Raw genomic sequence first — 20748 nt, 5'->3', positions numbered from 1 at the left:
GGGCTATTTTTCAATTCCAAATTTTAAAACTCTTTCAAACTTTGAAGCTCATTTACTCAAAACTAGAAAAAAGTCACTTAGACCCCTTGTCTTCTAGGGTCCACAGTCTAAAAATGTTACCTCGTAAGTCAATTTTTTCCCATTTTGAGTTATGCACACCAAAATTTAGAGAAAAATTAACTCTATCGAGCTAGTGAAACCTCATAAATCACATATCAATATGAAAAGGGATATTTTGTTGCTAAGTGAGCTTAATTACAGTAACTACAATAGCTTGGCAACACTGTCATATTCTAGTGTAACCTAGTATGTCACCTGCCATACAGGCCGTGTACAAGCCGTGTTGATCCTTGTTTACCACTTGGTTTCTTGTTGATATTGACAGTTAATAATCGACAGAATAAGTTAATGGTGAATAATTTACCTTAATTATATATTTCACTAAAGTATATAATACATTCAAATGACTTTTAATTTGTTGGACCACGCAAAACAATCTTGAAGAAGTGTGGTTATGACATACAAGATTTTGAAGTTTGTTAGTGAACAAGAGATATCCCACATACGAGGTATCACAGTTAGTGGAATTCACTAATTTCCAAACTGAGATTTATGGAATTTTTTCAGAATCACTTCTGATGGAATTTCACGACGATGATCAACTAGCATTGATGGAGGTTGAGGTACTAGATGAAGATTTATGGAATGAGTTCAAGAAACAAAATCCCAATTCTGTGATTGAAATTTCTGATAACAATGAAGATGAGAGGAATGAAGATTTGAACTTCCAGACTGATCTTGATCCAAACTGTTCTCTAATTGATGAAGAAGTATAACAGACACCAGACAATACCGGAGATAGGAATGAAGATTTGAACATCTTGACTAATGACAATCCAGGCTGTTTTCCAATAGATGAAAAAATACAAAAGACACCAGACAACACTGAAGATAGGAATGGAGTTTTGAACATCCAGACTAATGACAATCCAGGCTGTTTTCCAATTGATGAAGTAATAGGGTAAGTGTACTAGTAAATTACCACCCACCAGTGAATGACCATTTTTTGTTTGAAAAATCATAATAAAGATTCCATACACATTAGCCAATGAATGAAGAGCTCACAACTAACTATGAATCATATGCTTGCCATCTCACTTCTCATTGGCTGTCACAGAAGCTTGTCAACGCTTTCTGAAGCTACAATCAATTCCAAACTCAATGATGATTCAGAACAACACAATGAAGTAACTGACACAAATCCATGGAGCAAGCATTTGCTTTGGCCAGTGACTGAGATGACATCAAAGAAGAGAAGAAGAATTCAAGAGAGAGTAACATTTGCTGTTACTTCATGGAAGGCACTCCACGAAAATAAAGCAATGGAGAAAGAAATCAAAGAGACTGAAGCAGAAATAGAGAAAAGAAAAACGAGAAGAAGCAAAAGCAGCTGAGCAATCTGAGAAACAGAACAAAGGAAATGAAAGGAAGCTGGATCAATCACAGAAAAGAAAAACGAAGAAACTAGAGACTCAAGGAGACCCTGCCACCTTCAACACCATCTTCTAATCTGCCAAGAAGAATTCTACCAAATTCTTCCAGTACTGTGACAAGAGAGGATGATAATGACTTCAATGTTAATGATTATGTAATTATTGTTAGATATTAAGGTACTCCTGAAAATAGAATTCCTGGACAGATAATTGGGAAAAAATGATACCAATCGATACAAAATAAAGGAATTTGTAAGACTGGGAAGAACTTCTCGATGGTATTCTCCCCATGACAAAGACAATCATAGTAACATGTAACAGTAGAAAAATTCACCTTCCAGAGGATAAACATGATGGATTATTTGTATTCTATGAATTTCTTGAATTTTAATTTTGAATAGGCTGGTTGCTTCAATTATCCCACGTACAATCTATTCAACTTTTTAGATTGTATTTCTATACATTTTTTCATTTTCCAACTATATTTCAAGCACTGAGTACATGAGTTGAGATTTGAAAGAAGTTCTTAAAAGTTTCATTGAACCATTACCCAAATTACCCTCAAACTATTGCAGAGAAAATACAAGCAAAGTATACCTTGAACATGTATATGGAGACAACATGTTGGGAGTATTCAATGAATATAAAAGATTATGTAAGGAGAATGAAGTTGGTCCAGTTCATCCTGTTTCAAGATGTTCTTTCGGAAAGTTAATTTCAGAATTGAATTTATCTTTTCAACAATCAAAAAAGGATAGATGTGGTAAGTGCATCATGTTATTCATGTTTGAAGTTGGTAGCTTAACAGAAGAGCAATATAAAAAGCACATAGACGCTAAAACAGAGCTCGTGAAGAGAAGGATGATGATAAGAAGAAAGCAATTGAAGGAAGTGCTACAGTTCTAACAATGGATGTTCAAGTAGTGAAGGTTTGCCCAAGTTTAAATGCAAGTGCTCTCTACAAGACTAAGTTATGCTGTCATAATTTCACAATTTATGATTAGGCCTCAGTAGCAGCAACTACTTACTGGTTAAATGAAACCCAAACAGATCTCTCAGCCAGCACATTTGCCAGCTGTATCATTGATTACCTCTCAGAAAACTGTGATGGGTCGAAACCTATCATTTTATGGTGTGATGGATGCACCTCCAAAAATCGTAATAAAACTTCTTCAAATGCACTTTTGTCATACAGTGATGAGAAGAAGGTATAAATTGAACAAAAATTCCTGGTTGAGGAACATACCCAGATGGAAGTAGATAGCATTCACTGCCTCATTGAAAGAAAATTGAAAAATAAATCAATTCATTTACCAAGTGATTTTCTAAGGACTACCAGAGAGGCAAGATGTACATGTAGAGCCATACATGGTCTAATAACTGAGTTTTGATTTTGCTAAGAATTTGTTGGTCTACGATAATATAAGACCAGGGAAAACCCTCAGACCCAAAAGATAAATTTTCTACAAGTTATGTACAGTAGAGTTCAAGTTCAAGTTCAAGTTCATTTATTGACACACTTTACAATTTACAATAATAAATAATACACAAAACATTACAAAACAATAATATAAAGTGGTTAGGTAACCTCATTTGAAAAAACGTGTTGAGGCACCATCACACTGAAATAAAGAAAGAGTAGCTTAGAGCCTAGCTAAAATTATATAAAACTTGATAAATGTTTATAATAAAGAGAAAAAAAAATATGTTGAAGAGTACTAAGAGATAAACTGTCCCTTCATAAATGTATCATTCACTGCAATATGATAATATCAAAAATACAATATAAAAGTAACTATACTATCTAAACAGAAACTCAACATCTTCTAGTGAAAACAACCAAGATTTCAATTCCTTGAGAAAAATTCTTAAATTTAAACTAGAGGACACATGGAAAGGTAGATAATTATAAAACTTTAAAGCACAAAAAGTAAAAAACCTACGTTTTGTGATATCTTCTTTAGTTTTCCAGATATTCACTTTTAAAAGTACAACATTTTTGAAAAGACAGTTCTTCTTCCGAATTTTTGCACTTTCAGGGCTTATTACTCAACAAAAATGCATCGAAATAATAAGTAGGCTACTGAACGTTGAATTGTTGAGCATACAATTCTCTTCAAATCTGTATTATTTCATAATTTTATGCTTTTTAATTTTTATAGCAGCTTTAGTGTTGAGTATGGTAGGAGTGTGGACTTTTGATATGTTACCCCTTATTAAGAACTGCGAGGTCAAAAATTGGGTTCCAAACTATTCCCTCTATATCTTTACTTCAGCATTCGTTGCCTGTACTAGTAACTTATTACAAGTTAAGTGAGCGTTAATGACTTATGAAAGGTTGTGAGCTGTGGGATTATTTTCTTTTTAATATTGAATTAGACACGAGCATGCTCTTGTTTTAGTTCAGCCTATTTCGCTGTATTTTATAATTTCTAATTTTTTTATTTAAAATCTACTCTAATCTTTATTTAGGGGTTCAATTATCTTTGTGCTGATAAATTGAAAAAAATCATGCAATGAAAGTTGAATTAAACTCAATACTTTGTTGACTTTGTTTACCTGATTTACAGGCATTTATTAGTAAGCAAAAAATCTGATTCTACTTGTAAGACATGAAAGTTGCATTATAATAGTAGTGCAATTAATTTGGAAAATTTTTTTGATTGTTCAATACTCATTTTACCTTTCATGAAAATGATTAGTCTATGGAATTCATATTATTATTTTCTTTGAACTTATCACAATTTATAAGTTATCCATCCTTACACATCTTACATAAATATTTTGTAAAACAGGTGATTGAGACCTTGTGTGAAAAAACATATTATTCGGTCATTTTAGATCACAGTAATCATAAATTTCCTCAAGTTCCCATGAATTCCCTGGAATTTGATTTTTGGGAATATTTCCTCGATCTAAAATTTCCGGGAATTTTTTATCACTATCCGAGGGCATTGTGATCTATTTGTATGACATTGCCATGAAAGCTATGATGGGTATAGCTGAGTCCCTGTGGAATAGCTATCTTCGGAATCACTGCCTTACCGCATAATAATATCAATGCCGACCATTGTGTAACTCTGATGGCATTGTGGTCTACGAACATAATATAGCCAGGAATGCTATGATGGGTATAACTGAGATGACAAGAGTATAGATGAGACTCCATGGAATAGCTCTTCTTTGGAAACACTGTCATACCACATATGAATATCAATGGCAACCAACATGGAACTCCTGGCGTATTGGGGTCTATGAGCATGACATTGCCATGTACACTTTGATGTGTATGGCTGAAATGAAAAGTGTAGCTGAAACACATTGGAATAGCTCTTCATTGGAATCCCTGTTTTACCAGAGACGAACATCAATGCCAACCATCATGGATCTCTGAGGGCATTGTGATTTATTTGTATGACATTGCCATGAATGCTATGTTGGGTATAGCTGAGACCCCATGGAATAGCTCTTCTTTGGAAACACTGTTATACCACATATGAATATCAATGCCAAGCAACATGGAACTCATGACATGTTGGGGTCTAGGAGCATAACATTGCTAAGAATGCTATGATGGGTATAGCTGAGATGATAAGTATAGCTGACACCCCTGAATAAGGGTCATGTCCAGGCTAGTTCCAGCTTAGTTTGCCATACTGCTTGCTATACCCTTCATTCAGCACACTCTTTGAGTAGTGACCATTGGTGATAGCTTTCTTTTTCACTGTTGTTCCTGGTGAGGAGTCCCATTGTGTTGGACAGCTCAGCTGTGATGGTACTGGTCCTGGAGCCAGAGCATGCGCCTCCAGGAAAGGCATCATGGCAGTGCCACAACACACCAGAAAGCAGCACCTCTCTTAGAGGCAGTATACTCCCAACAGCCCCAGGAAATGGATTGCCAGCCCTGCAACAATGATTGGCCATGATCCTGAAACAAGTGCTGGGTAGTGTGGGAAGAGTTCTTGACTGTCAGTGGTTTCTCCTAGCACTATGTCCAATGCACGACAGAATCATTGTGTATGGAACAGCTCTTCTTTGGAAACACTGTATATGAATACCACATATGAATATCAATGCCGACCATCATGAAACTCCCAGAGCATTGTGGTCTATGAGCATGACATTACCACGAATGCTATGATGGGTATAGCTGAGATGACAAGATAGCTGAGACCCCATGGAATATCTCTTCTTTGGACACACTGTCTAACCAGATATGAATATCAATACCGACCATCATGGACTACTGGGGTTCTGGGGTCTATGAGCATGACATTGCCATGTACGCTTTCATATGTATGGCTGAGATGACAAGTAAGTGACTGGCTGAGACCCAGTGGAATACTACACACTGTCATACCACATATCATCGGTGTACTGCAAAAAGTGACCAAGTCACTTTTTGCCAAAATTGGGGTTTTGTGACCAACAGTACAATATTATGGTAAACTTTCCATGGAAAAATGCTCAAGTCGATATCTCAACATCTAAGGGCCTAAAAAGCATAAAATTGTTTTGACCAAGTCTCTGTTTCAAGATAATTATGCAGCTGTAAATGACCTTCTGGATTTGATCATTTTCTACTGATATAACCTTTAATAGAACAATACTACAAGTAGTTCTGCCCAAGTCAACTTGATAACTTTCTCATGCAATGATCTCTGCGTTTTTCTTGTGACCAACTTGACTTGGTCAATTTCTGTTGGTTGATATTTTGTAGAATTGTACAAAGGCTGCAGAAGTGTAAGTTCATGTTTCTTGTTGCTTCAGTTTGATTTTTATGTAGTTTAAAAAGGATGAGCAGTTGTAAACCATTTTATAGTCAACGAGGATCTAAATTAGTAGATCTTGCAGCAAATCAGATAGAAAATGAAGCAGCTGATAGAGGTAAGAAAACTGTTTTTATTATAATGCTGCATGGAAATCAAATTTTGAGGTTAGTTTCGTATATTATTATTATTTTGTGTTTCTAAATAGAATTCTCTACTAATAATACAGTCATCGTTGTCTATAACACTGTTCGTTGTCAGAAAAGATATTATATAATAAGCCTAAGGAAGCTTGGTTTGTTTTTTCTCAGATTGTGAGGCAGCAGAAATTGAAGGGCCTAGCAGTAACAACCCAATCTCAACTTTGGAACATGAATTGATAGAACTGGGTGTGATAAAGGCCAAAAATGAAGAAGATTTTAGTCATAAGGGTAAGAATAATGTTTTCACTGTTATTTATTGCTCTCTGTTACAGACAAATTAATATTGTTTACTGTTTTTGTCAGAAGATTGTTTTCCACCAATTGGCCTAAGCATTCTTGGTTTGTTTTTTCTCAGATGGTGAGCCAACAGAAATTGCAGAGTCGAACAGTAGCAACCCAATCTCAACTTTGGAACCAGATTTAATAGAACTGGGTGTGGTACAGGCCGAAAATAGAGCAGATGTTACTGATAAAGGTAGGAAAAATGTTTTCACTGTTATTCATTGCTCACTGTTACAGTCAAATATTGTTTACTATTTGTTGTCAGAAGAAATGTTATTCAATAATAAGCCTAAGCAAGCTTGGTTTGTTTTTTCTCAGATGGTGAGCAAGCAGAAATTGTAAGGACTAGCAATACCAATCCCATTTCAACTTTGGAACTAGAATTGATAGAACTGGTGGTGATACAGGCCGAAAATGGAGCAGATGTTACTGATAAAGGTAGGAAAAAGTTTTTCACTTTTTTTTATTGCTCACTGTTACAGTCAAATATTGTTTACTGTTTGTTGTCAGAAGATTGTTTCCCACCAATTACCCCAAGCATGCTTGGTTTGTTTTTTCTCAGATGGTGAGCCAACAGAAATTGCAGAGTCAAACAGTAGCAACCCAATCTCAACTTTGGAACCAGAATTAATAGAACTGGGTGTGGTACAGGCCGAAAATAGAGCAGATGTTACTGATAAAGGTAGGGAAAATGTTTCCACTGTTATTCATTGCTCACTGTTACAGTCAAATATTGTTTACTGTTTGTTGTCAGAAGAAATGTTATTCAATAATAAGCCTTAGCAAGCTTGGTTTGTTTTTTCTCAGATGGTGAGCAAGCTGAAATTGCAATGCCTAGCAGTAGCAAACCTACGAGGGCTATTTTTTTTCAACTTCCGATGTGGTATAAAAAAGAAACTAGAGAGAGTAATTGAATGAATTTATTATCAAAAGTTATTTACATTATTAGTTACTTTTCAACATAGTCACCATTCAGATTGAGGAATTTTTCATACCTGGGTACAACCTTCTTAATACCTTGTTCATAGAAGTTAGCCTCCAGTGATTTGAGATGGTTTTTCACAGCATCTTGCAGCGCATCGTCTGTTCGGAAGCTCTGCCCTCCTAGCATTTTCTTCAGTTCCGTGAAAAGGTGATAGTCGCTTGGTGCTAAGTCTGGGCTACACGCCGGATGGTCAAAAACGTCCCATTTGAACCAGTCAAGATGACGCTTCGTCACAGCAGTACTGTGAGGACGGGCGTTGTCACCCTTGGCCCCCTTCATCATGAATGTCAACTAGTCCATCTTTAAATTTCCTACACCAATCACGCACTGCACTGTCACTCATAAAGCTTTCACCATATACTCGTTTCATTCTACGGTGAATTTCTGCTGCGGATAACCCTTCAGCTTGCAAAAAACAAATTACACTTCGCAACTCACACTTGGCGGGAGATTCTATCATATTAGCCATGTTTATGTGTCGCTAGATGAACTGGTAATGACGACAGATGGCCGAAAACGAGTGAGGTTATAGTGTGAGATGTGCATAGTCAGCTGCCGCGCATTGTTGGTCAATGCCGCTCGCATTGCCTTCTAGCGGCACGATCGGAAGTTGAAAAAAAATAGCCCTCGTACATCAACATTGGATACAGTATACCAAGATTTGATTGACTCTGATGATGGTGCTAGTGATTATGAGCCTCCGGATGTTGAAGCATCCAGTTCCAGTGCTGCAGAAGATGGAGCAATACCAGTGAGAAAAAGAAGAAAGTTAGCAAGATGGAGTTCCCAGGAAGAAGAAAAGTGGAAGAGAAATTCAACAAGAAAGAAGAAAAAAAAGGGTATTCCATACACTACTAAGAAAGGATTCAAGCGAGCAAAAGTTCCTAAGGACACTGACTGTAGCTCATGTAGATTGAAGTGTAATACAAAATTCGATGAAAAAATTAGGAAGCAAATTTGTTCAGAGTATTGGAATTTGGATTATTGCCGTCAAAAAGATTTTATTCTCAGGTATGTTTCAGATGAGCCAGTTAAAACTAGAAGAGTACGTTCAGGTACAGGTAGTATCAGAACCAAAAGCAGGGTTTATTGTTTGGAAACTGAGCATGAGAGAAAACAAGTTTGCAAGACATTCTTCTTGAACACTCTGTCAATAAAGTCATGGTCCTGTTGAGAAAGCTTTGGCTGGGGTAAATGGAGTAGAAGTATTTGAAAAAGAAGATAAGAGAGGTAAGAAGGAGCCTGCTAACAAGACAGATCCAGAGGTTTTGTATAGAATAAGGAAACACATTGAGAGTTTCCCCACAATTGAATCGCACTACTGCCGAAAAAGTAGCAAAAGACTTTATCTTGATCCAAATCTTTCAATTCGTAAATGTACAACTTGTTTTTGGAAGAGAAAAAAAATAATGTTCAGGGACCTCATATTTCCGAAATAACTTACAGACGATTTTTTTGTAAAAATTTCAATCTTTCATTTTTTAAACCAAAAAAAGACCAGTGCATGACTTGTTTGAAATACAATTCAGGAGAAGAGTTGGATGAGAAAACTGTTGAAGAGTACAATGAACATGTAAAAAGAAAAGAAGAAGCTTATAGAGCCAAAGAAGCTGATAAGCAACGTGCAGAAAAGAACAAGAATTTTGTCAGTGCGACTTTTGATTTGCAATGTGTTTTGCAGGTCCCTTCTTCACAAGCTTTACTTATGTATTACAGCAGAAAACTTTGTGCTTATAATTTATGCATTTATGAGTCAGCGCCACCAAATTCTGCCTATTGTTTTTTATGGTCTGAATTAAATGGAAAAAGAGGTAGCTGCGAGATAGGAAGTGCACTTCTACAATGGATACTTCAAATTCCTAATGAAGTAACAGAAATTTCACTGTTTTCTGACACCTGCGGCGGTCAGAACCACAATCAATTCATATCTGCTCTCTTTTTGTATGTTGTCCAAAAAACTCACATTGAAATAGTTGAACACAAGTACATGGAATCTGGACACTCATATTTGCAAGTTGACTCAATGCATAGTGCAATTGAATGTGCTAAAAGAAATTTGTCAGTTTATACAGTCAATGATTGGAAGAATATAATGCTTATGGCACGCTCAAACCGAGGTGTAAACAAAACTTCTGCCAAGTACATAGTTAAAGAGTTTCATTTCTCAGATTTTTTGATCTGAAGAGCTTGAGTGACACCATTATAAACAACAGAACGAAAGACGACAGAAACGAAAGAGTAAACTGGTTGAAGGTTAAACTCTTCAGATATGAGAAAAGCAATCCAGGCATAATAAAATTCAAATATAACATTTGTGATGAAGAAGAGTATCGTTCAATAAAGACTTTCAAAGACATGACTCCTACAGAAATGCCAGAGTTGAAGAAACTGTATAAGAATCAACTTCCAATTTCTGTTGCAAAAAACAGGATCTTTTGAAACTATGTGCCAAGAAAGCCATACCTGTAGAATACCATGCATGGTACAAGTCTCTGCCTGTGAGCAAATGTGTGAAGGACACTGCTCCAGAACCGGCTGCTGGCTCCGGAAGTGACGAGCCTGATTAATAATAATGTGAGAATATTAATCAATAATGTGAGAATATACTGATCAGTGTTTTTATCAATTTTAATGACTGCAGAACTTAATTTTGTGCAGAAAATATAGAATAATCACTCACCTACTGAAGCATATTTTTCGATTTCTTGAATCCATTTTACACTCAAAGCATGCTTTGGTGGGAAAAATAATATTTTTATAATTATTTTCTTTACAAAATTGAGTTTTTGCAGTCATTAAAAGTGATAAAACCCTTCATGAACTTTCATCCTTAATGAACTATGAATAAACTATTGTGACAGCCTCAAATTTAATATTCACTCTTTTGTACTTTTTGTACTGTATTAAACTAATTTGATGTGTGAAATTGATTATTTTTTGTGAATTATGGTCAATTATGGTATATTTGTATTTTCGAGTTGTTGCTGGTAGTATCGAGTTGTTGCTAGTAATATTGAGTTGTTGCAAGTAGTTGTGAATTGTTGCAGTTATTATTTGTAAATTGTTGTTTTGTGATTGTGAAAATGTCACGTGAAAAAGAGGACCAATGCTTAGAGGAATTTGTTAGTGTGTATCGAAGTGAGAAATCCTTGTGGAGAGTTAAATCACCAGATAATGGCGGAGTACATGAAAAGTAAGAGGAAATCCACATTTCCTCCAAGAACATTTTTGGTTGGTTTCAGCTTGGAGAATACCCTGGTGATACTGACACAACTATTTTTTGGGACATTCTGTACTTTTGGGGAAATAATTGCATGTGAAAATCTCACTTATTTGACATGGGTGAATTAAGATCATATAAAATAATCACATTTAAGGGGAGCAAGATTACACCAGATTCCTCAGATTACACCATTTTGAAGCTCAGTATCACAGGTGAGTAGACTGAAATTGAATATTCACATTTTCATTTATGTGCATATAGTAGAGATGTTAGTTTTAACAACTAAATATTGTTTAAATGTATACATTGGAATGTTCCAAACATGTGGAAGTGTTTGTTTGTCATAGTTTGTGTGTTGTTTTAAATCAGTGGTTGCAAATACACCAATACCCATTTGGGGATCATGGCACATCCCAACTCTTTTGTTAGGTTTACACTCTATTAGTTATTCCTATTACAGGAATGGCTGAACAGCAGTTCTTACACCTGAACGAACTGGAGGAGCTCATGAATGATCCTGATTTTCTTGATAATATAGATTTTGAAGATGGAAATAATACCATCCATGTGGAAACAATTAATGTATGGAATGGAAACATTAATGTAGTTCAATTACCTCCGGATAAGGTCGACGAAGTTTCTGATCAAGAGGATATTGATGACAATATACTTGATGATCAACTGCCACCCGATGTTCCAGGAAAAATTGAGATACACTGTGGTTTTTTTTGTAACAAAGTTCAATTTATCATTTTCATCCCCGAAAAGTGACACTTGCGGCAAATGTGACAGTGGTGAAGGCAATTCTGAGCACATTGAAAATGCTGAGGCTGGTTTTGAAGCTCAAAAACTTGATAAATCTCTTGCTCAAGCATCCAATAACATGGCTTTTGTGACTTTTGATTTACAGCAAACTATGCCTCTTCCAAAGATAACTTCTTCACAAGCTTTCTACTTGAGACAGTTGTGGTTTTATAACTTAGGCATTCATGTCACTGCAAAAGGTTTTGATAAGGCAATATTTTGTACTTGGAGTGAAGATAATGCAGGAAGAGGAAATGTAGAAATATGCAGTTCACTACTAACAGCTATAGAGCTAGATGATACATTAAGGAGCAAAAGTCATTTGGTAATATGGACTGACTCTTGTCTGGGTCAAAATAAAAATTCTCAAACAATATATCTGTACCAATATTTGATTTTGAAAGGATACTTCAAAACAATCGACCATAAATTTCCAGAAGTGGGACATACATACTTGGACTCGGACAGAGATTTTGGGAGAATCGAAAAGAACTTGAGGAAGCATGAAAATGTCTATCTCCCTGATCAATACAGGGAGATAATCAAAGATAGCTGCAGGAAAAATACAGTAATTAATATGAAAGAGCATTTCCGTTCGTTCGAGAATTTGTGCAAACAGCTCAACATCAGGGACGCAAAAAAAGATCTATTGAATGAAAAGATTCGTTTTCGTGATGGTGTAAAATGGATTCGAGTGGAAGAGATTGGCTCTTATCTGTACAAAGAGAGCTATGATAGCCATACACCTTTTAAAAAGGTGAACCTATTCTACAATAAAATGAGAGAATTGGACAACTCAGCAATAAATATCCCAAGAAAGATATCTCAGGGCAACGTATCAAGAGAGAAACTGGAAGATTTTAAAAAAATATTAAAATACGTTCCAGAAAATTTCAAGTACTTTTATAACAGATTAATGACCGAATAATAATTCATTCTCATTTCATTTTCGTTTTGTATAGAAATCTGATGTTCTGAATGTATATAATAATAATAATAACTGAAATTAATATATTTTACGGCATTTTGTTCTCCTTTCCACATCCTGACATTCTTCCATTCACTAGTAAGAAAAATCCAGCAACTTTTCTCATGGAAGAAGGTGTTAAGTACAATTTATTTGAAATATCTTATAAAATATCGAAATAATCTGGAAAAAAATTACTGGAGGAATTTTATGAATAATATCTATTACTAATCCAAAAACCAAAAGAATCTGATGATTGAATAAAAAGTTCACACAAAAAACTTTGAACGCTTATATCTCAGAAGTTTGATTTTGTTACTTAACACCTTCTTCCACTTAACGCTTCAATTGTTTTTGAATTGACTGCATGTTGTTTGCTAATTTTAGAAATACGTAGTTAGGAATATACAAGTGTAGCAGTTGATAGGGGTTTTCTCTCAAGTTTTAAATATAGGATACTTTCCACTGCAACTAAGAATAACTTTAATAGTAAAGGTTTAGAATAGGAGACAGCTGTCAAGAGTTAGCGAAAGTGACTGACAAGTCAATTGTTGTGATAGTGAAGAAGGGGTGCGAAAGTGAAAGGGAGGATTGCCCGGCCGATGGAGGAGTGTTGAGCTAGCAGGTATAGAAAACAAACAATGACTGCTCGCTTATAGTTGTACCAAACAATAAACAGATGTTCTGGGAGTTAGAAAACGTGTGGGAATTTCTTGGGTGATGTAATGTTATTGATATCATAATTATAATATGGGTTAGGAGTAGATTATTTTTCATTCAGTGGGAATATAGGTTGTTAGTTAAGCATTAGTGAAATAAGAGGTAGGAGTATTGTAGATGTAGGGTTCATCGTCTACGTTGAGGCAGAAGTCATTAACTCCAAAAATTAAATTTTTGAGGTTTTTATATCTATATATCCATGTTATCGTGTTCTATAATATGGCAAAACTCACTAACTCCAATTTCTTCTTATTATTTTTCTAAAAATAAAAACATATTTCTCACTAAGTACATTTATTGAGTTCCATCAAAGAGCAGAATTCACTAAGTGCACTTAGTTATTGGCTCATTGGTGATGACGAAGAAACGAAAGGCAAAACTACGTAAGTGCACTTGGTTACTTCTGCCAGCTCGACTCGGCTCATTTAGTGAGGTTATGTTGTGTAGCTTTTGTATCTTGCGTATGGTTTTGTGGATGTACAGCTATTCGTTTTCGATTAATTATAATAACCATAATTCAGATAAATTATGGATACGAATAATATTATTATTTGTAAGTCATGCAAAAAAGGATTTTTTTCAAGAGGCGAACTTCTTTTACATTTGACCTCATGTAAACATAAATATGAGAAGCCAGCTCAATTTGATTCGATAGAGGAGGATGGTTCCAAAGAAAATACTTTCATGGTGAGTGCTATATTCAATTCTCAATCCTTATTACAATTATTTATTGCAATATTGGAGATCAGATGGATCCAAATTTCATGACTACAATTTTAACTAGTAGGTTTTTGTTTATCCAATATCAATTTTAGGTTAGATCACACAGCCTACAACCATTAATCTCAAGTGTTCATAATACTATCTACAATTAGTTACCGTACAATTCTAATCCTTAAATTATATTTCATTTGCTATTTTCTGAATATTGTTGTACTGTACATTGTATCAAGAACTGGAAATAACTACATGTAGGCTTTTTGTAAACGATCTAATTCTTGTTTTGTTTCATTCAATAGAAAAATGTTATCAGTGTACGTAGCCTATAAGTTTTCTGTTTAGATAAGGATGAATTAAATGTGTTCCCAATATTTTTTACAGGATTGCATTGATAATTGCATCACCAACCCTGTTTGTACACCAGCAGACAACAATGATGATATTTCAAATGGAAATGGAGATAATCATGACGAAATACCATTGAGTTCTTGTATAGGAGTTTGTTCTAACCTAATAGACCAAGGAGAAGAAGCGAACAATACAGCCTGGGTATGTATCATCATTATTTTCATTATCACTCATGCATCTTTCATTATTATTTTTATTTTTAAATCATAACTAATGAGTGCCATTTTTAGCACAGGAGGAGGCCCATGTAGTCCTACCGATACAACTTATTGCTTGTTTTCAGTTCCAGGATATCGGCATTTGTATTGATGATAAGATCTAATGATTGATGATTCAAGATCTAATTCTTGTTTTCTGTTTATTCAATAGAAATTGTTATGAGTGGATAAGTTTTCTGTTCAGTTATAGGATTAATTAAATGTGTTCCCAATCCTTTTTACAGGAGAGCATTGCTAATTGCATCACCAACCCTGATTGGACACCAGCTGATAACAATGATGATATTCCAGATGGAAATGGTATAGATGAGAACTTTGTCCAACAACAATTCATTGTTATTGGAACTGAGTGTTTTCTCTCTAATGAAATTTCTATTGAGAATGAATGCCTCCAATTGAATGATGAGGAAGGGCTGCCATCTCCAAATAATGTAAGTGTCAATCTCATGTCATTTTCTTTGTCTTTTAAAAATCACATAACTCGATTTCCCATGAAGTCAGTTATATGTTAAATTAAATGTGTTCCCAATTTATGTTACAGGAGTGCATAGATAATCCCTTAGCTGACCCTGATTGGACACCAGATGGAGATGACAATATTTCTATTGAGAATGAATGCCTCCAATTGAATGATGAGGAAGGGCTGCCATCTCCAAATAATGTAAGTGACAATCTTATGTCATTTTCTTTGTCTTTTAAAATCACATAACTCGATTTCCTATGAAGTCAGTGATATGTTAAATTGAATGTGTTCCCAATTTATGTTACAGGAGTGCATAGATAAACCCTTAGCCGACCCTGATTGGACACCAGATGGAGATGACAATATTTCAGATGATGATGGAGATAATAATGACGAAATAATTTCATCAAGCTCTTGTTTGGGGGACTTGACTAACAAGAGAGAATTTGGAGTGGATGAAACAATCAACACAACAAACTCAGGTAAAAATGATTCCTGTAACAGTTTAATTAGGTATAAATTAATTACCTTCAAACCACAAGAACCACAAGTGAAAGTTAATATAATTTGAGGCATGAGCAAAGGAAGTTTCTCAAATATAAATATCTTTGATAATTTCATAATAGCATTAATCTTGATGATGGATTATTCATGTAATGGAGACTATTTTAAGTACTTCGGGAAAATGATAAGTCAGTTATTCCTGAAAAAGTAGATGAACAAACAAGTTCAATAAATTAATAGGGGAAATGTGAAATTTTGATTACACTAGGCAACCAAATCTTCTAGATGAATGACACGACCAAGAAATTGATTCAAAAACAGTAGAGAATAGTGAACAAGTGAACCAAAATCTAGAATTCGTTGAATTCCTATGAAAGTATTAATCCAAGTGAACCAGAAGAAAATAAGGTAAATAGTACAGACAAGAGATATTTCTAACAATAATAAATCATTTTGAAAAACTGATTTGTGAATTTAGCAAATTTTATATTGTAGCTTACTTTTCAATAAGTTTTTTTATTGAAGTATACAAGTATTTTTTTACGTTCATTACTACTTGATCACTTCTCCATGTTCACTTTTAACTGTACAAGAATAACTCTGAATGGAATAATTTTGCACTTGAAACAACAGTCAATATGGACCAATGTTTTCAGTATAAAAATATTTCCGTTTAACAAACATTATTATTTATATTTTGTGTAATTTGTTCTGTTCTAGGTGATCGAAAGTCTAAAGGAGACAGAAAAAGATGGTCAAGAGCAGACCCCAATATTCGTGATCGTTCTATTCAAAAGAAACGTAGAAACACTGGACAAGACTATCAAGTGAAAGAGAAACATTTTTCAGCTAAGTCCCCAAAAGAGTCATGCAACATCAAGTGTCGGTATAAGTGTTCCAATAATTTTAATGAAGAGGAAAGAAGAAAAAATTGTGCAGAATACTGGGCTCTTGAAACGTACGTAAGGAAGAAAGACTTCATTTTGAAAAATGTAGAATCTATCACACCAGAACGACGAAGATACAAAGATGAAAATAAGCTCCGTAAAGACTCAAAAAAATACTTTTTCCTCAAAGATGATGTGAAAACAAGGGTGTGTCAGAAATTCTTTCTTAATACGATTTCTATCAGTAATGGTCCTGTGAATACTGCATTCAAAGAACTTAGCAGTGTGCACATGTTTGCTAGGGTAGATAAAAGGGGGAAGCATACTCCTTCAAACAAGCTATCCCAGGAAGATGTAGCAAGAATAAAAAATCACATTGAAAGTTTTCCAGTGACTGAATCACATTACTGTCGTAAGGGTACTTCAAGGAAATACCTTGATAGTGGCCTGTCCATTCATAAAATGTATTCCTTATTCAAAGAATTGTGCAGTAAGAATGATGAGAATGCATTCAGTCTTAGCACTTACAAGAAAATCTTCTGTACAAACTACAATTTCTCCTTTTTTAAACCAAAAAAAGGATTTTTCGAGATTGATTTTCTCTCGAATTCCCACACTGTACTAATATATTTTATTATTACTTTGCAGGAATCTTACCTACTATCCAATGGATTTGGCTGCCGTCTATAAACGTCTTTTAAACATCAAAGACGAAGAACTTAAAGCTTTTGAAGGCCACATATACAATGTACTTGGTATCAGCTATGAACATTTTATGTTCGACTTCGATCACTATACATCTGGAAAGGCATCGAATTTCACACGTAGTGAGAAAGTCAGAGTAGTTCCAACGAATCAAACTGACATCCTGTCAATCACCCGCTTCCTATTCAACCAGTGTTCTTTTTGTACCAAGTATACATTAGCTAGTGGAGAATCTAAAACAGCTATGGAAGATGAATATATTGCACACAAAGAAAGGGAAAAAGAGGCTAACCAAGAAAAGGAATTAGATAAGGTGAGGGCATCAAATGATACCACTTTTGTATCAGTAACTTTTGACCTACAGAAGGTTCTTCAAATCCCATCCACTGAGGCATCACCAATGTTTTACAGCCGTAAGCTCAATTGCTTCAATTTGACAATCTATGAAAGTGCTGAGCCCAATGATGCCCATTGTTTTGTGTGGAATGAGGTTAATGGAAAACATGGAAGTCTAGAGATTGGGACTTGTATTCACAAATTTTTGATAGGGCTGCCAAAAAACTGTGAAACAAGTATCTCTTTTTAGTGATACATGTGGAGGACAGAACCGCAACCAAAATATGGTTGCTATCCTTTTGTTCACTGTTCAGTCGACACAAATTGATGTCATTGAACAAAAATTCTTAGAATCTGGGCATTCAGCCGTGTATACTATGCATGACTGGGTCAATATTTTTCGCCGTGCTAGGTCACAAAGGAACAGAAAGTATGCTAAACCCTATGATGTAAACATTATGACCTACAAAGATTTCGTTGATCTTACTGCCTTGACAAAATCAATTATGAAAAATAGAAGAAAAGACACAAATGGCAATGTAGTAAACTGGCTCAAGATAAAGTGCTTCCGGTTTGAGAAGGCAAATCCAGAGATAGTCTTTTTCAGATATGGGTTTTCTGGGCCATATTCTAAATTGAGGGTGACTGGGCGAAGCGACAAAAAGCTAGTATTACCAGAGTTGAAGAATGCGTATATCTACCAATTACTTGCCAATCTCAGTTGAAAAATACAACGACCTTAATAAACTTTGTCGAACAGGTGTCATCCCAAGCGAATTTCACAAGTGGTATGAGTGTCTACCCTGTTCGAAACGAGTCAGGAATATCAATCCTGAACCTGGTGTTCTTAGTGAATCCGAAAATGAAGAGGTACAACTACCCTAAAAATTATTATCATTTAGTGCATTTTGTTGATGAGAAGTAGTTGGGCAAAACACACTAACTCCAAGTGCTGATTTCAACTTCACTTTTAATATTGAAAGTGAGTAAGTATTTGACTCTTATAGATTTCTACATTAAGTTTGAGATTAGTACAATGTGATATTTATGATAAGTCTATTGAATAGTGCTCGCATAATTGAATATCTCATTATGAACTGGGACTCACAGCGACAGTGAACTGGAAACGGCTATTGCCTAAAATCATGTTTTTGGAGTTAATGACTTTTGCCTCAACGTAGACGCATGTTAGTTTGTATATATAAGAGTAAGGCATTTCATAATTCATGGAAACAAAAACAATGATTTTGGTGGTTAAAATGGTGTTGATGAAAATTCAGGTCGTTACGAAGGATAGCCGGATAAGGGAACTGCATTTCAAGCTTAGAGGGTTGTAGGGCTGTAGTCATCAGAAAAATAAAAAATAAATTAATTGAAGATTAAACAGTTGGAAAAGCGTATTAAAATGGATGGTAGTATGCTAGGTAAAACACGTAGTCAAACAAAATGTAAAACTACAGAAATAGAGAATGGAGAAAGGCGGGAAAGAGGAGAGGAAGATAGTGATAGTGAGCCATTATCTGGTTTCACTATGACTACTGAGACGAGTGGAGGTAATGCTAATGACAGTAATATAGAGGGAACCGAAGATATGAATGAGGATCCCACAAGAAATATTCAACAAGGAAAGGAAAAAGGAACAGTAATGAAGGGGGACACAGACCTTGCAGTAGTATTAGCCGAACTGCAGAAAATGCAAGAGAAAATGGAAGAGAAAATAGGGGGTGTGAAAGAGGAAATAGGGGATATGAAAAAGGAAATAGGGGGTATAAAAAAGCAAATGGACAAGAGATTTGAGGATATAGAGGAGAAAATAGGCAACATTGATTTGAGAATAGCGAGTCAATTGGATAAGAGGATGGAAGGATGGTTGACACGCCTAGAAAATAGAGTAGATGAGAGAGTGGACAAGAAAATAGCTGAAGTAGACGAGAGATTAAGTATTCAAGTGAGAGAGTTAGGGAAGAAATCAAAAGAGGGTGAGAAGAGAATGGGTGAACTGTTAGACAAGGCAGTGGAAGAATTGCGAGATTCTAATAAGAAGATGAATGAACAAATGGAAGAGTTAATAGAAGAGAGAGTCAGTCAACGTGATATGGATATAAGAAATGAAATGAAATCAGATACAAATAGAATAGAGGGTGAAGTGTCGGTAGTAAGAAAGATGATGGAAGAATTAGAAGGAGAGTGTACGAAGAAATTTGAAAGTGCAGAAAGAAAAAGGGAACTGAGCAGATATTTATGATCAATAACGGCCAAATAAATAGACCGAAAAACAGTGGTTGCGAAAAAATCCATTAGAATCACTAAAGAAGTTGAGAAAATTTATCAAAGACCAAAGATTAGATGTAGATGATTGGGATAATGTAAAAGAGGAGTTGTCAGGCTGTTTTGCCGGTCAGGCAGAAAATTGGTGGAGTGGCTGTGCAGAAGGCATTTGCGGTTGGGATGAACTGGAAGCCAGTTTCAAAGCCATATTTTGGAATGCTAGTGTGAGAAACTCAATTAAAAAGAAATTATTTGAGGGCAAGTATACTGGAGTCGGAGGTGAAAGTAGAGTCCAGTACATGTTGAAAATGCAGGCAATGGCTCAGAGTCTTGGGGATAACATTTCAGAAGAAGAGTTTATAGGGATGCTATCCAAACATTATCCGGAAATGATAATTAGAGTCACAACAATAAGAGAGCTACTGGCATTTGTTGAGCTCTTAGTTAGTTTTGATGCAGAAGAGATGCCAACAAGAGAGATGTGGTGGAGTGGATTCGAGGTGATAGGTTGTCGTAACCGTAGACGACTACTTGTACCCCCATAGAAATATACCATTGCCATCAAGTTGTCACCCCGACTACTTCACCTACTGGACCGGAGGTGCCAACTAGTCATGACAGTGAACGACAACTTGACACCTCACACCCTCGCGTCAGGGTGTTCCCCCCTAACTAGTTGTCACCTCCTTAGAAAGGAGACAAGTAGACGGGGATGGCTCACATCAACTTGGTTTGTTTGAAAAGGGGACAAGTAGTCGGGGTCGCACCTAGTCGCTTTCCCGTTTTCAATACT

At 35.4% G+C, this 20748-nt stretch overlaps 1 protein-coding gene across 1 annotated transcript; it reads left to right on the top strand.

Annotated features, from left to right (window-relative positions):
• Positions 1 to 14007: 14007 nt before the first annotated feature.
• On the top strand, positions 14008 to 17588 carry LOC120351082. The gene is made up of 8 exons (XM_039427040.1): positions 14008 to 14133; positions 14548 to 14715; positions 15017 to 15223; positions 15334 to 15453; positions 15563 to 15737; positions 16480 to 16717; positions 17295 to 17481; positions 17577 to 17588. The coding sequence occupies exons 1-8, from the start codon at positions 14131 to 14133 to the stop codon at positions 17586 to 17588; spliced, it is 1110 nt and encodes a 369-aa protein (XP_039282974.1). The 5' UTR covers positions 14008 to 14130.
• The last annotated feature ends 3160 nt before the right edge of the window (positions 17589 to 20748 follow it).

Source organism: Nilaparvata lugens, chromosome 4, assembly GCF_014356525.2.
Source record: "Nilaparvata lugens isolate BPH chromosome 4, ASM1435652v1, whole genome shotgun sequence".
NCBI lineage: Eukaryota > Metazoa > Arthropoda > Insecta > Hemiptera > Delphacidae > Nilaparvata > Nilaparvata lugens.
Note: the sequence above shows the minus strand (reverse complement) of the source record. Positions and strands in the feature narration are given on the sequence as shown.